The sequence below is a fragment of the Salmo trutta genome, chromosome 7 (assembly GCF_901001165.1).
Source record: "Salmo trutta chromosome 7, fSalTru1.1, whole genome shotgun sequence".
NCBI classification, from domain to species: Eukaryota; Metazoa; Chordata; class Actinopteri; order Salmoniformes; family Salmonidae; genus Salmo; species Salmo trutta.
Window position 1 is genome coordinate 277,584 of NC_042963.1, and position 18,654 is coordinate 296,237.

Sequence of the window (18,654 nt, forward strand, 5' to 3'; positions counted from 1 at the left end):
AAGCAGTTCTCAATTCCAGGCTTAATCAGGACTACTAGAATACGGTAATCAAACACAACACGTCTAGAAAGCGTCATTTATTTCAACAACATACACAGTACAAAAATATAAATACAAATCAGAGGTAAAACCTAATTAATGGAGTTGCTGCCAGTGTCCTGCCTGACCCCTCTACCCGGTCTTCTGCCCCATCGTGTGTGCTCCCCCTTCCCCTGCTGGCTTGGAGGTCCTCTTTGGGTTCTGGATGAAGTGAGAGAGTGAGTCGAGTCTGGCTGGGGACATTCCGTCACTCAGTGGCTGAAACTGAAAGTCTCCTGCAACAGCAACAAACAGCCACATTCAAGCATGTTCATGTCCCATAAAAAAAACAGAGCTAAATTCAAGCATCTCAAAGTTTGACTTTGGCTACAAAAGGTATTGTGCAGTAAAATGTGCATTGAATGGAGTCACTAGAAGCAAAGGTCCAACCCGGCACATTAATTATATCATTTAGCAGAAGCTTTTATCCAAAGCGACATTGTCATGCACGCATACATTTTTACGTATGGGTGGTCCCAGGAATCAAACCCACTTTACAGTTGTTGCAAGCTCCATGCTCTAACAACTGAGCTCCAGAGGACCACAGTATTGATCCAAAATAGAGAGCATAGCACAACAGTGTGTGTGTGTGTGTGTGTTGCTATGTGAGCGTGAGGGCTCACTGTGTGTGTGTGTGTGTGTGTGTGTGTGTAACCTGAGCTGTTGTCTCCTTCCTTTTTCTCAGCAAGGAAGGTTCTCTGCATCATCAGTCTCTTAACGGTGTGGCACTTATAGCTCAGCTCTGGACTGGCTTCAGGGTCTGCCCCTAAAACAAACACACAGGAGAGAGAAGAGAGGAGCGAGAACTTAGAGTGAAGATCAGTTAATCTCTATAAAACTCGCCACTCATCAATACGCACCACTCGACTGTCCCTCCTCGAAGAGCACACAGGTGCCCAGAGCATCTGTCAGGAGATATGGGGGAGAGGAGAGAGAGCCAGAGAGAGGAGAGTTAAACAGACACTCAGTCTGTAACTCAGAATCACAACAACAGGGCACTAATAACAACACTACTCCTAAACATGTAGAACTACATGTACTTTACTGGAAAATGGGTAACACAAATTCATAACACAAATGTTGTATTACAAACAGACCCCTAACCCATCTTCTCTAGACACTCTCTTCCACCTAGTCTATCAGTAGGCAAGATGCAACAAGTGACATGTTGAGTTGTTTTTATTAGCCCAGTCCCTTCAGATCTAAAGTGTACATAGGGAGGAGGGGCAAGGGGTCCATTAGACATTCAGCAAATATGTTGTCAGGTGTAAGCAAATAGAATCCACTAATAATGAATACACTTACCTTCATACTCTCCCGCAAACACGTACCTTCCCACCTGCATCATTGGCTGCTCACTATCAATGTCCTTCAATACAACAAAATCAACAGGAGGAGGAATGTAGAGGTTTCATTCAACGTTTGCTTTGCTACCTACAGTAGCGTGCGAGAAAGGGAAGCCAGATCACTCACCAGTATCTTGCAGGTTCCCTGACACTTGGTCAAAAAATCTGAGTTAATTATACCAGACAGCTCAACCACAACCAACTGCTCCTAAAAAGAGAGAGGAGGGAGAAAGAGGGAGGCAGAACATTTAAGAAATTGTCTTCAGTCATTTTTCCATGGTAGAGGGTGTATCTGATCACAACAAACAACACTAGATGTCATTGTCCACCATAAAATGTGTTGGCTAAGACTTACCAGAGGTCTCTAGAATACTGTAGGAGCCATTTCTACACTACGGGTGCATCCCAATACTCTCTTCTTTCTCCCAAAGTGTGCACTTGTTAATTTCCCTTCACTGATATGAAAGCAAATGACTGGCATGTATAAGAAATATGGTGAAAACTCCCTCCCTCCAGCCCGACCAATCCAATGCTTTTAGATTTGTGGGAAGTCTTCAACCTTTGGCGGGGTTTAAAGGCGGTTGGCATCCAGTTCCCTGTGACCTGCCCTGTCTGGAATTGCGGGGAGTAACAGCGTAGCCTACGTTGCTACAATGGCAAAGACCAAAGCCGGTGGAAGTACCGCTGAGGACAGTGGTGTCTCTATTGAAGGATATTTTAAACAAACAGAGTTCTACAAGCAGTTGTTACAACAACAAGAAAATAGCTTCAAGTGTTGTGTCCAAATGCTGGTGGAGTCAACTAATAAAATAATGTACACCTGACCAGAGATGTCCAGGACCTGAAGAACAGTTTGCAGTTCTCCCAGGGTCAGCTCGATAAGTTTGAACAGGAAAACGGCAAGATGACAACAATCTGAAAGTCATTGAAAGAGGACATTAGTTCTGTATGAGAATCCATGATAACAATGACAGAAATCAGACTCGAGGGACAATCAAGGCGGAACATTGTTGAAGACCGAATTGTAGAATCTCCACGAGACCTGGACGGAGTCTGATGACAAAGAGAAGGAAATTATTTGGAGAAACTGAAGATGGACCACAGGAAGATTGAGATGGAGCCCACCCACAGGACTGGAAAATCCCCCACCAGAACAGGTGACGGGCCCAGGCCGATAGTGGTCAAGTTCCTGAGGTTCAAGGACAAGGTAGCGGTTCTGGAAAGAGCCAAGATCTTGAGGGGAACATACATCTTCCTCAACGAGAACTATCCTGAAGCTGTCTGCCAGAAGAGAAAATAACTTATCACGAGCCATGAAAGCTGCCAGAGCGTGTGGGGAGATTGCCTGTCATAACAGATGTAAGCAATTTGTCCACCCTCCCTCCCAAAAGCTGTTGGAAAAGCATTCCAGGTGAAGCTGTTTGAGAAAATGCCAAGACTGATGTCTTGATGTTGCTTCAATATATCCACATCTTGTTCCATCCTCATGATGCCATCTATTTTGTGAAGTGCACCAGTCCCTCCTGCAGCAAAGCAACCCCCACAACCCCCACAAATGATGCTGCCACCCGGTGCTTCATGGTTGGGATGGTGTTCTTCAGCTAGCAAGCCTCCCCCTTTTTACTCCAAACATAACGATGGTCATTATGACCAAACAGTTCTATTTTTGTTTCATCAGACCAGAGGACATATCTCCAAAAAGAACAATCTTAGTCCCCATGTGCAGTTGCAAACCGTAGTCAGTGGCTTCTTCCTTGCTGAGCGGCCTTTCAGGTTCTGTCGATATAGGACTCGTTTTACTGTGGATATAGATACTGTTGTACCTGTTTCCTCCAGCATCTTCACAAGGTCCTTTGCTGTTGTTCTGGGATTGATTTGCTCTTTTAGCACCAAAGTACGTAAATCTCTAAGAGACAGAACACGTCTCCTTCCTGGGCGGTATGACGGCTGCGTGGTCCCATGGTGTTTATAGTTGCATACTATTGTTTGTACAGATGAATTTGGTACCTTCAAGCGTTTGGAAATTGCTCCCAAGGATGAACCAGACTTGTGGAGGTCGACAATTGTTTTTCTGAGGTCTTGGCTGATTTCTTTTGATTTTCCCATGATGTCAAGCAAAGAGTCACCGAGTTTGAAGGTAGGCCTTGAAATACATCCACAGGTACACCTCCAATTGACTCAAATTATGTCAATTAGCCTATCAGAAGCTTCTAAAGTCATGTCACAATTTTCTGGAATTTTCCAAGCTGTTTAAAGGCAGTCAACTTAGTGTATGTAAACTTCTGACCCACTGGAATTGTGATATAGTGAATTATAAGTGAAATAATCTAATCTCTGTAAACAATTTTTGGAAAAATTACTTGTGTCATGCACAAAGTAGATGTCCTAACCGACTTGCCAAAACTATAGTTTGTCAACAAGAAATGTTTGGAGTTGTTGAAAAACGAGTTAATGACTCCAACCTAAGTGTATGTAAACTTCCAACTTCAACTGTGTGTAATATATATAGACACACAGTGCCTTCGGAAAGTATTCAGACCCCTTGACTTTCTACACATTTTGTTAGGTTACAGCCTTATTATTAAAAAACCTCAATCTACACACAATACCCCATAATTACAAGGCAAAAACTGTTTTTTTAAAACAGAAATATCACATTTCCATAAGTATTTAGACCCTTACTCAGTACACTTTTGGCAGCAATTACAGCCTTGACTCTTCTTGGGTATGACGCAACAAGCTTGGCACACTTTTATTTGGGGAGTTTCTCCTATTCTTCTCTGCAGATCCTCTCAAGCTTTGTCAGGTTGGATGGGGAGCATTGCTGCACAGCTATTTTCAGGTCTCTCCAGAGATGTTCGATCGGGTTCAAGTCCGGGCTCTGGCTGGGCCACTGAAAGACACTCAGAGACTTGCCCCGAAGCCACTCCTGCGTTGTCTTAGCTGTGTGCTTAGGGTCGTTGTCCTGTTGGAAAGTGATTCTTTGCACCAGTCTGAGGTCCTGAGCGCTCTGGAGCAGGTTTTCATCAAGGATGTCTCTGTACTTTGCTCCATTCATCTTTCCCTCGATCCTGACTAGTCTCCCAGTCCCTGCCACAGGGGGAAAAAAACACTGCATGATGCTGCCACCACCATGCTTCACCGTAGGGATGGTGCCATGTTTCCTCCAGACTTGATGCTCGGCATTCAGGCCAAAGAGTAATCTTGGTTTCATCAGATCAGAGAATCTTGTTTCTCATGGTCTGAGAGTCTTTAGGTGTCTTTCGGCAAACTCCAAGCGGGCTGTGATGTGCCTTTTACTGAGGAGTGGCTTCCGTCTGGCCACTCTACCATAAAGGCCTGATTGGTGGAGTGCTGCAGAGATGGTTGTCCTTCTGGAAGGTTCTCCCATCTCCACAGAGGAACTCTGGAGCTCTGTCAGAGTGATCTTCTGGTTCTTGGTCACCTCCGTGACCAAGGCCCTTCTCCCCAGATTGCTCAGTTTAGCCGGGCGGCCAGCTCTAGGAAGAGTTTTGGTGGTTCCAAACTTCCTCCATTTAAGAATGATGGAGGCCATTGTGTTCTTGGGGACATTCAATGCTGCAAAAATTATTTGGTACCCTTCCCCAGATCGGTGTCTTGACACAATCCTGTCTTGGAGCCCTACGGACAATTCCTTCAACCTCATGGCTTGGTTTTTGCTCTGACATGCACTGTCAACTGTGGGACCTTATATAGACAGATGTGTTCCTTTCCAAATCATGTCCAATCAATTAAATTTACCACAGGTGGACTCCAATCAAGTTGTATAAACATCTCAAGGATGATCAACGGAAACAGGACTTACCTGAGCTCAATTTCGAGTTCCATAGCAAAGGGTCTGAATACTTACGTAAATAAAGTATCTGTTTTTTGTTTTCCAAAAACCTATTTTCACTTTGTCATTATTGGGTATTGTGTGTTGATTGCTGAGGATTTTTAATTTATTTAATCAATCTTAGAATAAGGCTGTAACGTAACAAAATGTGACAAAAGTCAAGGGCTCTGAATACTTTACGAAGGCACTGAGATATACACACACAGAGCCATATCCCAGTAATGCTTAGAGAAGATCTTATGTCAAGTGTTATTGAAGTGTTGCGCCTGCAGGTTCACCTGCCTCATCTAAAACCTATTATTTTGTGGTATTGCTATAGGCCACCAAGTGCTAAGAGTCAGTATCTAAATAGTATGTGTGCAATGCTTGATAGTGTATGTGACGTAAACAGAGAGGCCTACTTTCTTGGGGACTGGAATATTGACTGGTTTTCATCAAGCTGTCCACTCAAGAGGAAGCTTCTCACTGTAACCAGTGCCTGTAATCTGGTTCAGGTTATTAATCAACCTACCAGGGTGTTTACAAACACTACAGGAACAAGGTCATCCACGTGTATTGATCACATTTTTACTAATACTGTAGAACTTTGTTCTAGCTGTATCCTTACCCATTGGATGCAGTGATCACAATATAATGGCTATATCTAGAAGAACCATTGTTCCAAAATCAGGGCCTAAAATTAGAGGCTGACCGATTAATCGGAATGGCCGATTAATTAGGGCTGATTTAGGGCTGATTTGTAAGTCGCTCTGGATAAGAGCGTCTGCTAAATGACTTAAATGTAAATGTAAATGTAAGTTTTCATAACAATCGGTAATCGGCTCGTATTTCTGTGTGTTATTATGTTATAATTAAGTCAATGATTTGATAGAGAAGTCAGAGCGGTGGTAGGCAGCAGCAGGCTCATAAGCATTCATTCAAACAGCACTTTCGTGCGTTTGCCAGCAGCTCTTCGCTGTGCTTCAAGCATTGAGCCGTTTATGACTTCAAGCCTACCAACTCCCGAGATTAGGCTGGTGTAACAGATGTGAAATGGCTAGCTAGTTAGCGAGGTGTGCGCTAATAGCGTTTCAATCGGTTACGTCACTCGCTCTGAGACCCTGAAGTAGTTGTTCCCCTTGCTCTGCAAGGGCCGCGGCTTTTGTGGAGCGATAGGTAACGATGCTTCGAGGGTGGCTGTTGTCGATGTGTTCCTGGTTCGAGCCCAGGTAGGGACGAGGAGAGGGACGGAAGCTATACTGTTACACTGGCAATACTAAAGTGCCTATAAGAACATCCAATAGTCAAAGGTATATGAAATACAAATCGTATAGAGAGAAATAGTCCTATAATAACTACAACTTAAAACTTCTTACCTGGGAATATTGAAGACTCATGTTAAAAGGAACCACCAGCTTTCATATGTTCTCATGTTCTGAGCAAGGAACTTAAATGTTAGCTTTTTTACATGGCACATATTGCACTTTTACTTTCTTCTCCAACACTTTGTTTTTGCATTATTTAAACCAAATTGAACATGTTTCATTATTTATTTGAAGCTAAATTGATTTTATTGATGTATTATATTAAGTTAAAATAAAAGTGTTCATTCAGTATTGTTGTAAATGTCATAATTACAACAGAATAATTACTATATATATATATATATATATATATATATATATATATATATATATATATATATATATATACACACACACACACACACTTATTTTTTTTAAATATAAAAAAATATATATATATATATATATAAATAATTATAAAAAATAATATTTAAATTTTTTGTAAAATCGGCCGATTAATTGGTATCGGCATTTTTTAGACCTCCAATAATCGGTATCGGCATTGAAAAATCATAAAATCGGTCAACCTCTACCTAAAATAGTATATAAAAGAACACAAAAGATTTTGCTGTGACTAATGTGGATGACATAAAGAATGTGTTGGTCTGATGTGATTATTAAGGAGCATCTAGACACTGCACTTGATGAATTTATGAAATTGCTTCTTCAAATTATTGATAAACATGCACCTTGTCAGAAACTGACTATTAGAACTGTTAAGGCTCAATGGATTGATGAGGAATTGAAAAACTATGGTTGAAAGAGATGGGGTAAAAGGAGTGACTAATAAGTCTGGCTGCACATCTGACTGGCTGACTTACTGCAAATTGAGAAATATGACTAAACTTAACAAAAATAAACTATATTATGAAACCAAGATCAATGATATAAAACTTGAGTACTTTAAATTATGGACAGAAAGACATTCAACTGCATCATTCATAGAATCAGATGACTTATCACAAAACCATTTGATGTTGGCAATTATTCTTATAATTACTTCATTGGCAAAGTGGGTAAACTTAAGCAGGAAATGGCAACAACGAACAGTGAGCCATCGTATTCATGAATAAAAAAAAATATGAAAGAAAAGCATTTTAAGTTCGAATTTTGTAAAGTTAGTTTGGGAGAGGTGGAAAAATTGTTATTGATCAATAATGACAAACCTGCCATTGACAATTTAGATGGAAGGCTACTGAGGATGGTAGCTGAGTCTATAACCACTCCTATCCGTCATATATTTAATCGGAGTCTAGAGGAAGGTGTTTGTCCTCAGGCCTGGAGGGAAGCCAAAGTCATTCTGCGTGGTGCATTTCTCTAGACCCTCTACTCTTTTCTATTTTTACCAATGACCTGCCACTGGCATTAAACAAAGCCTGTGTGTCCATGTATGCTGATTGATGATTCATCCATATACGCATCAGCAACCACAGCTAAAGAAGTCACTGAAACCCTTAACAAGGAGTTGCAGTCAGTTTTGGAATGGGTGGCCAGTAATAAACTGGTCCTGAACATCTCTAAAACTAAGAGCATTGTATTTGGTACAAATCATTCCTTAAGTTCTAGACCTCAGCTGAAGCTGGTGATGAATGGTATGGCTGTTGAACAAGTTGAGGAGACTAAATTACTTGGTGTTACCTTAGATTGTAAACTGTCATAGTCAAAACATATACAGTGCCTTTCAAAAGTATTCATCCCCCATTGTGTTTTTCCTATTTTGTTGCAGTACAACCTGTAATTTAAATAGATTTTTATTTGGATTTCATGTAATGGACATACACAAAATAGTCAAAATTGGTGAAGTTAAATGTTTCAAAAAAAGTATAAAATAAAATAAAAATGTAAAGTGGTGTATATGTAGTCACCCCCTTTGCGATGAAGACCCTAAATAAGATCTGGTGCAACCAATTACCTTCAGAAGTCACATAATTAGTAAATAATAAATCTGCCTGTGTGGATCTAAGTGTCACATGATCAGTCACATGATCTCAGTATATACAGTGAGGAGAACAAGTATTTGATACACTGCCAATTTTGCAGGTTTTCCTACTTACAAAGCATGTAGAGGTCTCTAATTTTTATCATAGGTACACTTCAACTGTGAGAGACAGAATCTAAAGGAGGAGATGAATATTTATGCAAATGAATATTTATCATTTAAAATGTAGATGTTTCTTGCATTGGATATATTTACCATATCAGAGACAGAAACATAAACCTTATCACAAGTAGACATAATTGCATATGATAAAATTCTTCCAAAATAAATAAAATAAAAATTTAAATGAGTTGACTCTTCACATGGGATTTCACTGAACAACAAAAGGGAACATTGAATGATCCCAATGATCCATCGCATCTCCCAAAAACATTTAACATAAATCTGTAAAATGATAGTCTAGAAATTAAAGCTTTGGTTGTCTTCCTCTCAGGCTTCCATGCCTTCTCCCTGGACCTCCCCAATGTCCACCTCTAGAACATCAGACTCTGAGGCCTCATCTTCACTGTCACTTTCCAACCTTGTTGAGGATGGCTTGATGTCAGGCTCAAAAAGCCTCAAATTTGCCCAGATGGACACCAATTTTTCAACCCGTATTGGTCAGCCTGTTGCGTGCTTTGGTGTGTGTGTTCCCAAACAAGGACCAGTTGCGCTCTGAGGCGGCTGATGTTGGTAGGATTTGGAGGATGATGGAGGCAACAGGGGAAAGAGCCTCAGATCCACAAAGTACCTTCCACCAGGTGGCTGATGAGATATGTTGGCACGACTGCCATATTGCATCTCCATCCCAAAGCCCTTGCTTGGAAGTGTACTTCACCAGACTGCCAAGAACCTTGCCCTCATCCAGGCCAAGGTGGCGAGACACTGTAGTGATGACACCATAGGCCTTGTTGATCTCTGCACCAGACAGGATGCTCTTGCCAGCATACTTGGGGTCCAAAATATACGCTGCGGCGTGTATGGGCTTCAGGCAGAAGTCTTCACGCTTTTTGATGTATTTCAGAACTGCAGTTTCCTCTGCTTGGAGCAACAGTGAAGTGGGCAGGGCAGTACGGTTTTATTCACTTACATTTGCAAGCAGAGTCTGAACATCAGACAGGATGGCATTGTCTCCCTCAATCCGTGCAATGGCTACTGCTATAGGTTTCAGTAGTTTCGGGCTGCTTACCTCTCTCTCCAAAAATACATCATCCAGGAGGATCCTCTTGATGGGGCTGTCCATATCAGCAGACTGTGATATGGCCATATTTTGGAGAGACTCCTTCCCCTCCAGGAGACTGTCAAACATGATGACAACACCACCCCAACGGGTGTTGCCGGACAGCTTCAATGTGGTGGTCTTATTCTTCTCACTTTGCTTGGTGAGGTAGATTGCTGCTATAACTTGATGACCGTTCACATACCTAACCATTTCCTTGGCTCTCTTGTATGATGTCCTTGATGAGCAGATTCAATGCATGAGCAGCACAGCCAATGGGTTTGATGTGAGGGTAGGACTCCTCCACTTTAGACCAAGCAGCCTTCATGTTCGCAGCATTGTCCGTCACCAGTGCAAATACCTTCTGTGGTCCAAGTCATTGATGACTGCCTTCAGCTCATCTGCAATGTAGAGACCAGTGTGTCTGTCCCTTGTCTGTGCTCTTGTAGAATACTGGTTGAAGGGTGGAGATGATGTAGTTAATTATTCCTTGCCCACGAACATTCAACCACCCATCAGAGATGATTGCAATCCAGTCTGCTTTCTCTATGATTTGCTTGACCTTCCCTTGAACTCTGCATCCAGCAAATGAGTAGATAAAGCATGTCTGGTTGGAGGGGTGTATGCAGGGACAAGAACATTCTGAAATCACTTCCAATACACATTGCCTGTGAGCATCAGAGGTGAACCAGTTGCATATACATCTCAAGCAAGACATTCATCAGCATTTCTCTGACTAAGTTCCTCCATTGAGTCAAAAAACATCTGATTCCAGGAGGACCATGAGCTGTTGCTATCGATTAGGTGTCTGATTCATCATTTTCACCTTGGATAGAAGTAGGGGGACTTTTGTCAGAGGTTGCTTGTTGTGAGCGCTGAGGGAACTTTATGCACTTGGCCAGATGATTTTGCACTCATTAGTGTGCAAGATCTTGAGAATCAGCTGTACATGTGATGGAAGACTGCAATGTGCATGCAGAGGGTTACAATTCCATTGAATTGGGATAGTTTAACCAAAATATGCCACAAGACCTAGAATTGCCTTATGTGTATCCCACAAAAAAGGTTCTCTGTTATAAGCTAACCTTTTTGATGAATTTAAGCTAAATTCCCAGGCTTAACTTCCCATGGAAAACTTCCCAGAAAGTTTCTGACCCTTTGCAACCCTAGCTCTGACACACACACTTACCAGACCAGACATGCCATCAGGGGTCTTTTCATAGTCCCCAAATCCAGAACAAATTCAAGAAAGCGTACAGTATTATATAGAGTCATTATTGCATGGAACTCCCTTCCATCTCATATTTCTCTAATGAACAGCAAACCTTGTTTCAAAAAACAGAAAGCAACACTTCACACTTCTCCCCTATTTAACCTAGATATTTTGTTTGTATGCATTGACATGTAGGTTATGCATGCCACTTTTAAATGTATGTAGTTCTATCTTTGAACTGTTCTTGTCTATTAATGTTCTGTATTATGTCATGTTTCATGTTTTGTGTGGACCCCAGGAAGAGTAGCTGCTGCCTTCACAACAGCTAATGGGGATCCTAATAAAATACCAAAATATGTTACATTACCACCCCCAACTGGACTATAGTATAAATCCATTATACCTTCTGATACAAAATGGGAAAAGGAAAAATTTAATACAAATAATAAAAAACCCTTCCAACTAACCCTACACTCATTAAAAACCAACTACCCCATTCCATTTTCTGTGATTTACATTTCATTCTGCAGTACAGTTAATAACTATTGCTATGAATACTAAGAAGCCAACCTTACTAAAGCATAGATCACTCATTGGCCTATCCCTATGTGCTGGCACACTACTACTCACATGGATCCCTCACCCTTAAACCATCCTCCTCTACTTTCTTCACTGCCTCAGCATACAACACTTTCTGCACTGCTCTGACTGACCACCTCAACCTGCCTCACTCGCACGGGACACTTCCGATCCCCTGCAACATGGGAACCCCTACAGTTGACACACACAACTTTATCCACTTAAACTACAAAATCCTCTGTCCTATGCCCTCCATCACACTTCCCACATCTTGGAATCCCCCTCCTACAAACTGCTGTGACAATAAACATGGTGCCTGAAACATCACAGTGGATTCTACACAACAGCTCTAACAGGATAACTGATATATCCTAACATGACTTTTTCAGGTAGAGACTCAAAAAGACAGACTGTGACACCTCTGTTTCACCACGCTCCCCACCACATTTAACGCTACCCCAAAAATCACTAATTTCAATGGTGCCCTGCTCCTAAGAGCAAAGCAAGAAACAGATCTTAACCTAAGTTGCGTGACACTGAGTGCCGACTCCATCTGGGCGGAAGTAACACAAAAAACTATATCAGTCCACCACGGGTTACCTTAACTGATTCAACTACACCTAACTTATTTCCCACCCACTCTGAAACCACAACTAGATCCGGCAAAGAGCATGGATCCACTCTCTCCCAGAAATGTACTCCTACTGGACCAGATTCTTCTTTATCATGTCCATCAACGCAAGGGTCGGACTCCGAGCTCTTCACCACACCATCCACGTCACTTAATTGGCCCTTATTTGATTAATTTCACCGCCAGAACTCAGTATGGCGTACGGCTCAATCTGTTTGTACTTGACAACAATCTTCTTTGACACACCATCTCCTACTTTTCCACCATCTTCAGATTAAAATTCAACCTCAGCCTCTCATCCTCTTTTTCCCACCATTCCTCTTCCAAAATCCTATTAAATGACTCCTAGGGAAAACTCTACATTTCTGAATAGAAATCTCTTTCTTGCCTCCTTGAGGGATGCCATCTATCAAAAAGCTGCATTCCCCTTCCTGAATCCCTGTTCAGCCTGACAACTTCATGTGGAACACACTAGCAGAGGGAGAGGCGGCGTGCAAGAAAAAACATTAAGCATTTGTGGGAAGTAGTGAACAAGTGTACACTTCAGGAGGTAGGATAGATTATTGAGAGGCACCATTGGGATAGGGGCACTCACATGTACCCACGTGAACAGGAAGTGTTGGCTCACAGGTTGAAGGAGAGAGCATATGGTTCTTACTAGATCAGCTTGTAATACACCTCTCTGCACATTTGTTCGGTAAATCAAATGGATTGCTAATTTTTATTTTATATTCGGCATTAAATGGGAACATCACCCAACCAAAGATTTCCGTCTGGAATGCCAATTCTATGTAGTGCTTCACAAACTGCTCTCATTCTGTGCCAGTGGCGTTTCATAGGGAATCAGAGACGAATAAGCAAAGTCACTAGCTGTTACGACAACTACTCTTTGGTCTTACCTCCTCCTCCCATTCGTCTTCCATATTCACGATTCTTGATAAGAAACTGCCTTGAATAATAAACAAAAACCCACACCGCTGTAAAACAGGCAATAATAACTAAGTACTTCCGGGTCACGGAGTTTTGGACTCCTTCAGAATACAAGTTCTTTCCTGTTTAATGAATAATTACGGCGAAAATGATGAAAAATGTGCAAAAATATCGATATGTTATACTAGTTATCATACAAAGAACAATCAAAAGTATTTCTATAGGATGTCTTTTTTTAATCTTAAAAAAAAAGTCAACAATGTTTTTTGTGTCTATACTCCTATCATTTATTGCACAGGTTCAACATTATCTGTACTTGTGTCGCAGTAAAAGGTGGGTCCATTCTACAGGAGCACTTTTGTATTTCCAAATGCACAGAGTTTACATCAAGTGGAGCTTCGCTGCTCATTTGGCAGCCATTATAGTGGATAATCAGCTTAAATCCAATAGTTTTTCCATATTGGACATACATATTGCACCGTACACTATTTTCTGTACGTTGTGTCGCCGTAAAAGGGAGGTCCATTCTAATCAGGAGCACTTCAGCTTTCCAGAGTTTACACCCACAGCAGTGGCACTGCTCATTTTGCAGCCACATTTCATACACAATATTCTGTACATTACATTTATATTAGCAAAAGTTTGAATTCCATAGATTTATGCCAGTTTTCAATGTAAGACTAGTAATTCTATAAATTGAATTGTGTTTATTTCAAATTGTTTGTGCTTTTGTACTTGTCTAATGACTCACCTTTTTATGGGTGTTTCCCAGAAGTTTGTGATTTGTTAGTATTTTGTACCAGGGTTGGCTTCATGTTCAAGCCCCATTCTACCACACCTGATTCTACTAATCAGTTTATTAGTAGAAACACTATAGCAGAACTCACAGGTGGCCGGTGGTACCTTAATTGGGGAGGACGGGCTCTTAGTAATGGCTGGAACGGAATAATGGGAATGGTATCAAACCATTGACTCTATTCCAACTATTATTATGAGCTGTCCTCCCTTCAGCAGCCTCCTGTGGTAGAACTGTGCTTGAACAAAGGCATGCACACCATGTGGGTCCTTAAGAGCAGGTTGGACCTCAGATTTTACTGAGTTATGGTTCATATAAGAAAATCATCAATTTAAATAAATTAGGCCCTAATCTATGGATTTCACATGACTGGGAATACAGATATGCATCCGTTAGTCACAGATACTTAAAAAAAGAAAAAGTAGGGGCGTGGTGCGTGGATCAGAAAAACAGTCAGTATCTGGTATGACCACCATTTGCCTCACGCAACGAGACACATCTCTTTCACATAGAGTTGATCAGGCTGTTGATTGAGGCCCGTGGAATGTTATCCCATTCCTCTTCAATGGCTGTACGAAGTTGCTGGATACTGGCAGGAACTGGAACATACTATCATACACTTCGATCCAGAGCATCCCAAACAACGGGTGTCATGTCTGGTGAGTATGCAGGCAATGGAAGAACTGGGACATTTTCAGCTTCTAGGAATTGTGTACAGATCCTTGCGATATGGGGCTGTGCATTATCATACTGTAACATGAGGTGACGGCGGCGGATGAATGGCACAATGATGGGCCTCAGGATCTCCTCACAGTATCTCGGTGCATTCAAAATGCCATCGATAAAATGCAATTGTGTTCGTTGTCTGTAGCTTATGCCTGCCCATACCATAACCCCCCGTCAGAAACGTTGACATTAGCAAACTGCTCTGCCATCTGCCTGGTATAAAGTTGAAACTGGGATTAAACTGGGTCCACACTCCGTTAAGAGCACACTTCTCCAGCTTGCCAGTGGCCATCGAAGGTGAGCATTTGCCCACTGAAGTTAGTTATGATGCCGAACTGCAGTCAGGTAAAGACCATGGTGAGGACGAAGAGCACACAGATGATCTTCCCTGAGACGGTCTCTGACAGTTTGTGCAGAAATTCTTCAGTTGTGCAAACCCACAGTTTCTTCAGCTCTCCAGGTGGATGGCTTCAGATGAACCCGCAGGTGAAGAAGCTGGACATGGAGGTCCTGGGCTGGGGTGGTTACATGTGGTCTGCGGTTGTGAGGCCGGTTGGAGGTACTGCCAAATTCTCTAAAACACCGTTGGAGGCGGCTGATGGTAGAGGAATTAACATCAAATTCTCTGGCAACAGCTCTGGTGGACATTCCTGCTCTGAAGCAAGCTTCCAGAAAATTGGAACAGAAATGGCGCTACACCAAACTGGAAGTCTTCCGACTAGCTTGGAAAGACAGTACCGTGCAGTATTGAAGAGCTGCTTAATCATCCTATTTTTCCAACTTAATTGAGGAAAATAAGAACAATCCAACATTTAGTTTTGATACTGTTGCAAGCTAACTAAAAAGCAGCATTCCCGAAGAGAGGATAGCTTTCACTTCAGCAGTGATAAATTCATGAACTTCTTTGAGGAAAAGATCATGATCATTAGAACGCAAATTACAGACTCCCCTTTAAATCTGCGTATTCCTCCAAAGCTCAGTTGTCCTGAGTCTGCATAACTCTGCCAGGACCTAGGATCAAGGAAGACACTCAAGTTTTTTAGTACTATATCTATATCTTTTAGTACTACACATTGATGAAAATAATCATGGCCTCTAAAACTTCAAGCTGCATACTGGACCCTATTTCAACAAACTACTGAAAGAGCTGCTTCCTGTGCTTGGCCCTCCTATGTTGAACATAATAAATGGCTCTCAATCCACCGGATGTGTACCAAACTCACTAAAAGTGGCAGTAATAACACCTCTCTTGAAAAAGCCAAACCTTGACCCAGAAAATATTAAAAACTATCGGCCTATATCGAATCTCCCATTCCTCTAAAAAAAAATTGAAAAAGCTGTTGTGCAGCATCTCATTGCCTTCCTGAAGACAATGTATACAAAACGCTTCAGTCTGGTTTTAGACCCCATCATAGCACTGAGACTGTACTTGTGAAGGTGGTAAATTACCTTATAATGGCATCAGACCGAGGCTCTGCATCTGTCCTCATGCTCCTAGACCTTAGTGCTACTTTTGATATCATCAATAACCACATTCTTTTGGAGAAATTGGTCTACACGGACACGTTCTGTCCCTGGTTTAGATTTTATCTGTCGGAAAGATATCCGTTTGTCTCTGTGGATGGCTTGTCCTCTGACAAATCAACTGAATATTTCAGTGTTCCTCAAGGCTTCGTTTTAGGACCACTATTGTTTTCACTATATATTTAACCTCTTGGTGATGTCATTCGGAAACATAATGTTAACTTTCACTGCTATGCAGATGACACACAGCTGTACATTTCGATGGAACATGGTGAAGCCCCAAAATTGCCCTCCCTGGAAGCCTGTGTTTCAGACATAAGGAAGTGGATGGTGGCAAATGTTCAACTTTTAAACTTGGACAAAACAGAGATACTTGTTCTTCTGTTGAATCTGACAATTAATCTTGATGGTTGTATAGTCTTCTCAAATAAAACTGTGAAGGACCTCGTCGTTACTCTGGACCCTGATCTCTCTTTTGACAAACATATCAAGACTGTTTCAAGGACAGCTTTTTTCCATCTACGTATCATTGCAAAAATCTGAAACTTTCTGTCCAAATATGATGCAGAAAAATTAATCCATGCTTTTGTCACTTCTAGGTTAGACTACTGCAATGCTCTACTTTCCGGCTACCCGGATAAAGGACTAAATAAACTTCAGTTAGTGTTAAACACGGCTGCTAGAATATTGACTAGAACCAAAATATTTGATCATATTACTCCAGTGCTAGCCTTTCTACACTGGCTTCCTGGCAAGGGCTGATTTCAAGGTTTTGCTGCTAACCTACAAAGCATTACATGGGCTTGCTCCTACCTATCTTTCTGATTTGGTCCTGCCGCACATACCTACACGTCCGCTACGGTCAGAAGACGCAGGCCTCCTTACTGTCCCTAGAATTTCTAAGCAAACAGCTGGAGGCAGGGCTTTCTCCTATAGAGCTCAATTTTTATGAAATGGTCTGCCTATCCATGTGAGAGATGCAGACTCGGTCTCAACTTTTAAGTCTTTATTGAAGACTCATCTCTTCAGTAGGTCCTACGATTGAGTGTAGTCTGGCCCAGGAGTGTGAAGGTGAACGGAAAGGCACTGGAGCAACAAACTGCCCTTGCTGTCTCTGCCTGGCCGGTTCCCCTATCTCCACTAGGATTCTCTGCCTCTAACCCTATTACAGGGTCTGAGTCACTGGCTTACTGGTGCTCATCCATGCCGTCCCTAGGAGGGGTACGTCACTTGAGTGGGTTGAGTCACTGACGTGATCTTCCTGTCTGGGTTGGTGCCCCCCCTTGGGTTGTGCTGTGGCGGAGATCTTTGTGGGCTATACTCGGCCTTGTCTCAGGATGGTAAGTTGGTGGTTGAAGATATCTCTCTAGTGGTGTGGGAGCTGTGCTTTGGCAAAGTGGATGGGGTTATATCCTGCCTGTTTGGCCCTGTCCGGGGGTATATTCAGACGGGGCCACAGTGTCTCCCGACCCCTCCTGTCTCAGCTTCCAGTATTTATGCTGCAGTAGTTTATGTGTCGGGGGTTAGGGTCAGTCTGTTATATGTGGAGTATTTCTCCTGTCTTATCCGGTGTCCTGTGTGAATTTAAGTATGCTCTCTCTAATTCTCTCTTTCTTTCTCTCTTTCTTTCTCTCTCTCGGAAGACCTGAGCCCTAGGACCATACCTCAGGACTACCTGGCATGATGACTCCTTGCTGTCCCCAGTCCACCTGGCCGTGCTGCTGCTCCAGTTTCAACTGTTCTGCCTGCGGCTATGGAACCCTGACCTGTTCACCGGACGTGCTATCTGTCCCAGACCTGCTGTTTTCAACTCTCTAGAGACAGCAGGAGCAGTAGAGATACTCTGAATGATCGGCTATGAAAAGCCAACTGACATTTACTCCTGAGGTGCTGACCTGTTGCACCCTCGACAACCACAGTGATTATTATTATTTGACCCTGCTGGTCATCTATGAACATTTGAACATCTTAACCATGTTCTGTTATAATCTCCACCTGGCACAGCCAGAAGAGGACTGGCCACCCCTCATAGCCTGGTTCCTCTCTAGGTTTCTTCCTAGGTTCTGGCCTTTCTAGGGAGTTTTTCTTAGCCACCGTGCTTCTACACCTGCATTGCTTGCTGTTTGGGGTTTTAGGCTGGGTTTCTGTACAGCACTTTGTGACATCAGCTGACGTAAGAATGGCTTTATAAATACATTTGACTGAAATTTGATTGATTAACTTGACAAAGGATAAAATGTTCACTAACAGGGATGTAAACAACTTGTCTACAACTTTTTTGAGACAATGTGCGTTTGGTTTTTAATTTGTATATTTTATTTCAGCTCATGAAACATGGGACCAGCACTTTACATGTTGCATTTATATTTTTGTTCAGAGTATTTCCACCACCACCAAGCTATGGCAAATTGTAATTACATTACTATTTGAATTAC

General features: G+C 42.0%; 1 protein-coding gene across 2 annotated transcripts; it reads right to left on the bottom strand.

Annotated features, from left to right (window-relative positions):
- Positions 1-62: 62 nt before the first annotated feature.
- gtf3c6 (general transcription factor IIIC, polypeptide 6, alpha) lies at positions 63-13,271 on the bottom strand. Of its 2 annotated transcripts, XM_029757543.1 has the most exons (6): positions 13,143-13,270; positions 1,552-1,632; positions 1,384-1,447; positions 939-983; positions 734-844; positions 63-314 (listed from the first exon to the last, which is right to left on the bottom strand). In XM_029757543.1, exons 1-6 carry the CDS (start codon positions 13,164-13,166, stop codon positions 172-174), a joined length of 468 nt encoding a protein of 155 aa, XP_029613403.1. In that variant the 5' UTR covers positions 13,167-13,270; the 3' UTR covers positions 63-171. The 2 variants fall into 2 exon arrangements, with proteins under 2 accessions (XP_029613403.1, XP_029613404.1); XM_029757544.1 differs by lacking the exon at positions 939-983 and having other exon boundaries at positions 13,143-13,271.
- Between the last annotated feature and the right edge of the window lie 5,383 nt (positions 13,272-18,654).

Excerpts from the sequence above, each read along its gene's own strand:
- gtf3c6 (XM_029757543.1), bottom strand. The coding sequence starts at position 13,166 with ATGGAAGACGAATGGGAGGAGGAG. Across the intron at positions 1,633-13,142 it reads AAGACGAATGGGAGGAGGAG|GAGCAGTTGGTTGTGGTTGA; the intron begins GTAAGACCAAAG and ends CTCTCTTTTTAG. Across the intron at positions 845-938 it reads CGAGGAGGGACAGTCGAGTG|GGGCAGACCCTGAAGCCAGT; the intron begins GTGCGTATTGAT and ends TGTTTGTTTTAG.